Raw genomic sequence first — 9,847 nt, forward strand, 5'->3', positions numbered from 1 at the left:
GCAGTTTAGGAGAACATGGTTTAAAATAAAAAAAAACAAAAATAAAAACTATATAAATCTATTCAGGGGATCCCTTAAAAGTCACTCCTGAAACTGATTGATGAATTGCATCTATGGGTCAATAGCTCCTGAAAGCTGAAACACATAATCTAGTGATGCGGCATATCTGGATTTACCACTTTCAGACAAGGACTGTGATGACAAAATATTATTGAACAATTAATCAATCCTCTGCCATTAGGGTCCAGAAACACATGGCTGATTATTCATGTGTGATCGAGCACCTCCACGCTGGCTTTAGAATAGTCATTCATCTTGGCCTCTTTCTTCAGGAGGTTGATTTCACTGTTGATACATTTCATGATAATGCGTTGGCCAATGCACTAGAAGAGAGGGAAAAGAAACAGGATTTGAGCATTACACAGTAAGCCACATGTTTTGTGCTGAAACTTGTGCATATGATTTTCCTAATTATAAATATTAATAATAATAATAATAATGATAATAACAATTCAATGTCACTTCATTTGACCAAAAAAGGACCAATTACTGAAAAACCTCCACAATCTGCTGTAAAATAAATTATACATTGTAAGGGAAATGAAAGAAAATCCAGCAACCTTGGGCACAAGCTTGACTAATTAATCCAATCAATTGTCAAGCTCAGTCTTAAGAGGGATTTCAAATTCTAAGCACAGATTTGAATTTTTTTTCATAGTACATACAGTTTTAGCACTGAGGAATGCCTGAGGTTTAAAATGAATATCGGACACTCACAGCCTCTCCCGCCAACTTCAGCTCTGTCAAACAGTCGACTGCCACTTTCTGATGCTTCACTTGCAAGGCCAGCAGAGCTAACTCCAGGAGGAAGGCGACTCTGCAAATCCCAGATAAAACATAATTTATACAACTCACAACTCTTCAGTGACATAATCCCACTTATGCACTGGCCCTTGGATATCCATATGTGGGTTAATAGCGTTGGGAGTTTTAGGAAGAGGAGAGGAAGCAACAAGAGTATGCTGTTGGGTAGGTGATGTGATCAGAACACTGTGGGTCACAGACCTGTCAGCTGGCTGGATGGGGACTGGGCTGTGCAAGTGGCTATGGTTCACTGACACAGTGGATGCTTTGGTACAATCCACCAAGAGATGGAATATCTCCTCAAGCTTGGCACAGTCCTCTTTTTTCATCAGTGTAGCCTCATTTATTTCTTCCATTCTGCTACAAACAACAAGACAAAATGTCTTCATTGTGCACCCAAGAGAATGGGTTTATCATACGTTCATTTGCGCACACTCATTTAGTCATACCAAACAGTACAAACTTTAGGCAAAAATAACCTATGACGCTGACAATGGCCGGGTCAGGCCGAGTCATGCTGTCAAGGTTTATAGCTCAGCTGAAAAGCCATAAAACGCTCTGACATGTGGGATATATTCCTGGAGAAAAGGGCTAGGAGCTTGAGCTTTTACAAGTTTATGCACCTAGGGAGCCAAATAAAAGTGCTCAATGTAAGATGCCACATGGTCAACGGAGAACCAGTCATTGACCACTGACACTCAATGCATGAAGATCATAAATACTGTATAGCAATATGGAAAAGACCTGAAGCTTAACAAAACATTACATAAACAAAGATGCTGTTTTAAGGTCACCGGTACAAAATGTACTATAAAATAAATATATGAATATATACTATAAAATAAAAAGGGTGATGAGTCAACTTGTCTGACAGCACTGTATGCAAACAATTAATGAGGAATGCGTATCAAACAGTCTTTACTTCCATTGTTTCTGAAGAAGCGAACTTAATTTAATCAGATAAAGATATTATTCTCTTGGACAACCACAGCTACAGTGGAATTTGTTTATCTTCGCTGCAGCGAGATGAAATTGGCTTTGATCATGACAGCATGAAAATAATGAAATCTGAAAAAGAATGCTGCAGTCGGAGCAAAAACAAAGAAAAAAAAGAATATAAATCAAGAAAGGCAAATAAACACTTTGCTTACTTTTTAAACTCCTGTATTTTGTAAATTACGGCTAAGCTGGTTTCCTGCTTGATTATTTCACTGATGACATCACCGTCTGTCAGACTGTGTTGTACCTAAGAGGAGGAGAGTGGAAAACGTAGACAACAGACTTAATTAATCCAACAGGAGGTATCTTATACTCCACATGAGATCCAATTGATAGTTCAGAGATAACAGATTTGTGGACATGTTTCTTATTTTAAACATGTTTAAAATAATGTTGAGGTGAACTGTAGGCCACACCCCTTCCAGTCTGAGTGCACCAGCTGAGAGTGACACACACACACTCACAGCAGCAAACAGTTGAGAAGTAACTGAGAGCTGACATGGACTGAGGATCCAAAACTAAGTAAAGCTTGTTCAAACAAGGAAGAAGCAACCGGTGAGCTTTTGCCTGTTTTCTGCAGTGTAACTGGGTTTTGTTCATGTTGCTCGTAGTTTGCCATGTTAAGTCACAATAGTGAGCTGGTTAAGGGGTGTTTGAAGTTATGGTTGTTAAATATAACTAAAATGTGGTCAGTTAAACACAGTGTGATGGATTTGAAGGAGTTGCCTTACAAAAAAAACAAATGATGCATTTTTGGTCATTTAAAAGTCAAGTATTTAAGTCTGGTTGCTGTACTAAAAGTGATGTTTGAATGTATGTTTAAAGGCTTATCACCTGACCAATTTAAAACTGTATCAAACTTTCAAAAAAAAAAAAAAAACAGGTAAAAAAAAGTGTGATCGAGGAGTGAAATCCAGTTAAGACTTCCTGACCCTTTCAAGTGGGGACTTTTGCACATTTAAAACCAAAATCTTGCAACAGCGAGGGACCACTTGACAAATATGTCACCAAGATTAAGTAAGGTTCTTCCAAATGTCCAGAAAAGTTTACTTTATTTTTTGTTAGTGACATGAAATGTAATTTACCAGTAACGCAAAGAGTCTTGAATAAAGATGGGGGGTGTGTGTCTTGATAAATTCTTCAGTAACTTTGGCAAGGGCTGCAGCATCCTCCATTTTCCCCGAGTCAACAACACATTTAATCAGGAGCCTGAAACGTAGAGCACAATTTTTAAGTATAGACCTTATTTACAATTACGATTACAATACAAATATACAATATTTTTCAGTTTTAGTCGTGTACATGTATTGTACCAAATCATATACACTGCATGGCTGCATCACTGACTGATTATACAGTACATTCATTAATTATATCCTCTGATAAAAAAGACAAAGCTAACATCTGGCCTGGAGATGTCAGGCCAAAACCTGATACAACACATTGCATTGAAACATTTTTACCCCTATAGATGCAAACCTCAGCCAATTAATTGATGAAGCTGTTGTCATAAATGAACTGCACGTCCTCTCTATGAACACAGCATGAGGCCAGAGAGAATCAGGATCTGACTTTATAATTAAAGGGAAATATGAGAGCATTGCAGGGTCACTTGCATCATGAGTTCCGCCCTCCAGCTGTGGTCTTGGTCTGCAACCTCTTCCAGACTTTGCACCACCTGTCTGAGCGAGCGAACCAGGTGGCGGTACCGCCCCGGCTGCAGAAGAGGGCGAACTGTCTGGAAATATAGCACTGAGGCATTGAACACCATGAAGTGGCATCTGTAGGACACAGAACCATATGCGTAAGAGACAAACACAGAATGTTGAATTATTTATATGCCATATAATGTCTTAGGATAACTCAGAGTCAGACCAAAAGTCTATTCTGTATGGAAAAGTAAAGTGAATAGCACATGTTTATGCATTAACCGTGGTCTAATGAGCCACAGGAGTGCACCATGTACGACCTCTTCCATGTGAAATAAGTGAAATGTATTAATCAGGGAAGAAGAGAAAATTGCAAACACGCTGTTTGAGTGCTGCTAACTTATTCAACAGAGAATGTGTTGTGCATTAGTCTGGGATACGTTAGATATGTATTCCCTTTGGTGTTCATTTTGATTGCTCTTGTATTGACAGGTTATGAGTTCATTAGCACAGGGATCCAGCGGCGATTGCTTGCATGGGCTAAGCCAGTATCTTCAAACAGACTTTTCAGTGCAAGCAACATGAGAAATTGTCTTTATTTCCTATTATCCATCCATTTTCTACCACTTTATCCTCCACAGGAGGGTCACGGGGGGTGTTGTGCCAATCTCAGCTGACGCGATAGGCGGTGTCGCCACCCTGGACACCCTTCGCCAGTCCATCACAAGGCCACATATAGAGACAAACAACCATTCACTCTCACACCTACGGTCAATTTAGAGTGTCCAATTTACCTAATCCCCATATTGCATGTTTTTGGACTGTGGGAGGAACCTGGAGAGAACATGCAAACTCCATACAGAAAGAAAAGAACCAGGGCCTTTCCAACCAGGGCTCAAACCCGGGTGTTCTTGCTGCAAAGGCAAGAGTGTTATTTCCTGTTATTAAATCAATATTCATCGCCTCTTTTACCCTACTTTATAGATGTTTCAAACAAGGTATCTTTACATTTATCACATCCTGAATGTCATCCACTTCTTAATAAAAGGTCAGCATAACGCATAAGGAATTGTGTAATATTTCAAACAATGACCTTTCAAACTCACTGCTATAAACATTTCATTTTCATTACTTTTACTTTTTAAAGTGCAACTGGCAAACAATATCAGAGGTGATAACCTGTGTCGATGGTGTGTATCACATGGTGGTTCATGGTTCAAGCCTGTGACATAAAGCGATGCATACTTCTGAGAGGTTGCATACCTTGACTCATGCTTTGAAATTTCAATCGCTTTCAGGAAATATTCCGCAGCCTCCTCAAAGTCTTCCTAGAATAGACAGAATATTCAGTGAAGGCCACAAAAACTTGCACAAAGTATGAAAAGACAAAGGGAAACATACCTTTTAAGGCAGAATCACTTTGCGAAAAAAAAACTACAGTTTGTTAATGACGCTCAGATATCTGATTAATTTTAGTACCAACAAGAACAGTGTATCTCAACAGCAATTGTGCACACACACATAAAGAAACTCAACCCCAATGAGGAGATGAGTCCAGTTTACTGTGCTCACCACATTGTTCCCAGATGCTGACCGAGATTTCAGCTGGCCTTGGCAGAGGTAGGCGCGACACAAGAATTGATCAGCTGGTGGATTATCTTCAAAGTACATCTTTAGACTCGTGGTGCTTATCTCCAAAAAACCCAGCTAAAAAAACAAAAACAAAGAGGGATGCACAAAATAAATATTTCTCCTGAACACCACTTGGCGGTATGAGATATCTGCATGAAACGTTAACGATCACTATCAGACAAAATCACACTAGGCAGTTCCTGTAACAGTAATTGTATATTGATTATTATTATATTTTCATTCAAATGTGTTGGAAAATGTAAGAATATTCAGTAGTATTAGTATTCACTTAAGCCTGACTTTAAGACTCAAGAGCAAAGTGCATTTTTACCATGAAAACTGGCTGTAAGACATAAAGACGGGAGAACAAATCACGTTATGTTACGTTAAGTGTTCCATTTCTCAAATAAATTTTTTTCCGCCCAAGGAAAGTTCCGAATCTTCATTTTTATTTCCTGCTGGGAGCTCACTTAAGTTACTGGATTCAAACCGTGACATGATGACACATGCAGTTAAGTGGCTGGAAACAGAGTTCTGCAGAGGTTACATTTGAATGTCACTACATCACCAGCAAAGTTTGAGAGTTCATAAACAACAGCCCCGAAAACGTTCCTGCTTTATTTAGTCAAACCAAGTGAATCCTTTCTACGTGCCAGTATTTTCAATACTATAATACTATAATCCAGAAACATCCAAAGGAGGAGATGCTTACATATCCTTTAGTCACCATGGCATTTACTCCATGTGTTTCTCTGAGATGCAAATCTGTCTTTCTTTAAATATTTATTTCATTCTGCATCAGATCAGGGACTTATAAACTCACAAAATAAAAACCCTTCTCACAGCTGTGAGTTTAAGCATCAGTGTCTAATGTTGACACTCAAATCTAAATGACCCTCATAACAACTCCATTTTCTGAAAGTGTTTAGATACAGCGGATCCCGATGAACTAATGCTTCTAATCATAATCATCACACTTGTGCTATTAACATAACATAAAATCATTTACATAACTAAAACATGTTACAAAAACTAAAGGTGCATATTTTTATTGCAATTATTAAATGCTCCAGGAATGATTGACCCCTTGTGGCACTTCTTTTTGACTAGTACTGTATGTTGGCGAGCCAGTCATGTAGAATATTGACAATTTTCTACATTTACAATTATTACAATCAGGGCCGGCTCTTGGCATAGGCGATATAGGCGGTCGCCTAGAGCGCCATCTGCTGGAGGGGCGCCGCGAGGCAAAAGAAAAAAAAATTTTTTTAAAACAATCTCTCTTGAAAATAATAAATATTAACAAATGAATAAACAATAATGTTCCTAAAATGTGGTGCCGCTGAATCACATGACGGGTGACCTCAGGGTCAGAGCAGGGATCAGAGGTCAGGTCACAGACAGGTGAAGCTTTTGTTATTAACGACATGAAAAGGCCGTCCAAGCCCTCGGGAGCGCCCCCCCCCCCCCCCCCCCCCCCCCCAACACACACGGGGGGGGGGGGGGGGGGGGGGGCACCGGAGAGCAATCTCGCCTAGGGCACAAAATTAGGTAGAGCCGGCCCTGATTACAATATAGAACATTCACGAGGATCCACTTATTGTGACCTAACTGTGACCTTTATCAGCCTAATTAAAAGGGTGTTTATGTCCAACAGTGTCCTCAGCCACACCAGCAGTTTCAGCCTGAAGGTCTCACCTGTAGAGCTGCTTCGGCACAAATGACGTGTAATGCAGGTGAGATGCGTGGCGTCCGTCCGCTGCCTCCAGCTGTGGTCGCGTCCTTCATTAACCGGTAAGCTGACTGCATAGCGTCACCGTCTGTGCAGGAAACACACAGTGTTCGTTACACAGTTGTAAACAGCTTAAAGTACCCAACTATAAATGACGACATGACGAACCCTGTTGCGTCGTCGCCTTGGTGAGGTAATGCTGAATATCCGTCTCCATGTTTGCTGGGAAAATAACACGCTAACACGTGAGTATTAGTTTTAAGTACTAGCTTAAATTAACGTAAAACTAATGAGGGCTCGCTAATGTTCGCGCTACTCAGTAAATCCGTGTTACATTCGCAAAGTCAATAAAAATGCGAAGCTGTCAGAGAAGCAGGAAAACGAAACACCTGTTTGTTTAAATACGCCGTTTAAATAGTGATTTGTTAAACGACACGCTAAACTTGTGTCAACAGAAGTGCTACAACTGGACTGTCCCTGCATCAGTGTTGGTAACACTCTGTGGTTTGTAGGTAGGGAGTGTCACCATGGTTACCAGGCAGCCAAGAGATCCCAACTACGGTAGACGAACAGGACAAAATGGTTGAACGCAAATGTCACAATAAGAATGAGTTTGTCAAAATAGCTGATTGCTATATAGAATTGAACAATGATTTAATTGTCATTTATTTATATGAATTTATTAATGTTATTTTACTATCTGTGCTGCTGGTATTGCACATTTCTGTCATTGGACTTATCTTATCTTACCTTACATCCATTTATCTTCTACCGCTTTATGGTCGTGGGGGGTGCTGTGCCGATCTCCACTGACATAGGGCCATAGGCGGTGTACACCCTGGACAGGTCGCCAGTCCATTACAGGGTCACATATAGAGAAAAACAACTATCCACTCTCTCACTCACACCTACGGTCAATTTAAAATGTCCAATTCTTTTAAAAAAAAAGTCCAAAATCTTATTTTATCTTATTGAATAAACCTGTATGTAGTCTCTCAGATTATAATTTTGAGTTGTTTCATTCTCATTGCCCGAATCGACCTATTTTAACATTTTAGGTTAAGCAAAACTGTTGTATGCACATATTTCCATTGCAAAAATAAAGAGAACAAGTGAGAAGAGAAGAGAAGAGAAGAGAAGAGAAGAGAAGAGAAGGCACCTCCATGCTTGAGGTCCCAGGTTCCTAAACTTCAAAGTGTATCATTAAAAATCAGGTCACTCAGTGTGGAAATTTGATTTACTTGATCTAATCAAATACATCGACTGATGTGATGTGACAGGGGAAAGAGTTGCCAAGCAAAGCAAACTACTGAGGTTATCTATATGATGGATTGTTTTGCCTAGTTTGATATTTAATTAACAGAATACCTGAGCAGAATTTCAAAGCAGGATAGATAGAGCTCCTAACCTCTCAGGCACAGTTCATCCAAACATGCAGAATCTGCTTTTTATAATCTACTGCACAGCTCAAGTAGTTTGTTTTATGTCAGTGATATAACCAATTCACAGATCCAGCAGCCAGGCAATGTGGCCATCATCCAGTATGTTACAGTGATACACCTGTCCTGCCATACAGCTTACATGAAACTTTACTCATGTTTATCCCTTACCTAATTTCACTTGATGCAATTTATTATATTACCATAATAACTGCGTGAAACTCAAGTAATATATGCAAACAAGGTAAACAGATTATATGTTATAGCTTTAATGTACCATGTGTGTTTAGTATGGAATATCAAGGCTAACACTCATTCTTAGGGGAACAGGTTTACCCCACTGAGCTTTTTAAAATGGAAGTAATAACAGTAAAATGAATATGTAAATGAATATTTATGCAATTTATTATATTACTATTATCACTGCGTGAAGCTCAACTGATATATGCAAACAAGGTAAACAGATTCTATGTTACAGCTTTAATGTACCATGTTTGTTTAGTATGGAATATCAAGGCTAACACATTCGTAGGGGAAAAGGTTTACCCAAATGGGCTTTTTAAAATGGAAGTAAAAACAGTTAAATGAATATGTAAATGTATATTTATCATTAAATACAATAGTGGAATCACAATGATCCAAAGAGAGGTTCAATCAAATGAAAGGATGCTAAACTCCTGTGGCAGCTCAGTAGCAGATTTTAGTTCCTTTATTAAAGCTATTTTGCTCACATGCATTATGTTTAGGTCATGGTCTCTTGTAAAAATCAGAAAGTAAATTGAATTACCATTAAAATAAGGCCTATATGAGCTGTGTCTGTGAATTATCTATACCCACATGTAAGGGGTTTAACCATGACACATTCTTGTCACCAACACCTACCTATGTACGCCATGGTGGAGAAGAAAGATAAACAATGGTAGTAAAATTACATTAAATATGAATGGTTTTTTTTCAAAATTCAAAAAAAAAACAAAAAAACACAAAAGGCTTAGCCCGGTGTATATACAAGGGGGATCACTGTAAACAAAAAAGACTCAAAAAGAGCTTGCTGATATAAATTTAATCCTCAAACATTGCAGATTTACATCACATTACATTACAGCAGCTACATGTAGCCATTGTCAAACACTGTGTTACACTGAACTGAATTATTCTGTCCAGAATTTGATAAAAACAAATAAGATCTACTAGTATAATGTCATTCATAATAAATCACTGTGTTGAGCAAAGTTTGCTTTATCTGCCCACCAACGGGATCCTTGCTCTTAAAGTTTTGACAGCATACAGTATCCCTATAGGATGCTGTATCGGCAGGATCAAATTAATTATTGATAAGCTCCTGAAATGTTATCAATAATGCACATGTGAAGTGTATATGCTACAGAAATGATGATTACATCAGCTTGACATATACGGAAGTTGTGTGTTTTGTGACACACATCTAATTCCTGTTAGACTTAATGTAATATTCAAATGTAAGTCTGCCTTCATGTGCAGAGTCGAAACACTTAATTTGAGATTTACAACCT

General features: G+C 38.7%; 1 protein-coding gene across 1 annotated transcript in view; it reads right to left on the bottom strand.

The window, feature by feature from the left end:
• Positions 1-7,345, bottom strand: part of LOC131473551 (cilia- and flagella-associated protein 46) — a 37,738-nt gene extending 30,393 nt beyond the window's left edge. The window contains exons 1-10 of the mRNA XM_058650824.1: positions 7,045-7,345; positions 6,843-6,964; positions 5,085-5,219; positions 4,776-4,840; positions 3,480-3,644; positions 2,949-3,072; positions 2,016-2,110; positions 1,066-1,224; positions 778-877; positions 285-383 (exon numbers count right to left, since the gene is read on the bottom strand). Of these exons, the coding sequence (XP_058506807.1) occupies positions 285-383; positions 778-877; positions 1,066-1,224; positions 2,016-2,110; positions 2,949-3,072; positions 3,480-3,644; positions 4,776-4,840; positions 5,085-5,219; positions 6,843-6,964; positions 7,045-7,093 (1,113 nt within the window). The 5' untranslated portion in view covers positions 7,094-7,345. The remainder of the gene's footprint in view (positions 1-284; positions 384-777; positions 878-1,065; positions 1,225-2,015; positions 2,111-2,948; positions 3,073-3,479; positions 3,645-4,775; positions 4,841-5,084; positions 5,220-6,842; positions 6,965-7,044) is intronic.
• Between the last annotated feature and the right edge of the window lie 2,502 nt (positions 7,346-9,847).

This window comes from Solea solea, chromosome 15 (assembly GCF_958295425.1).
Source record: "Solea solea chromosome 15, fSolSol10.1, whole genome shotgun sequence".
NCBI lineage: Eukaryota > Metazoa > Chordata > Actinopteri > Pleuronectiformes > Soleidae > Solea > Solea solea.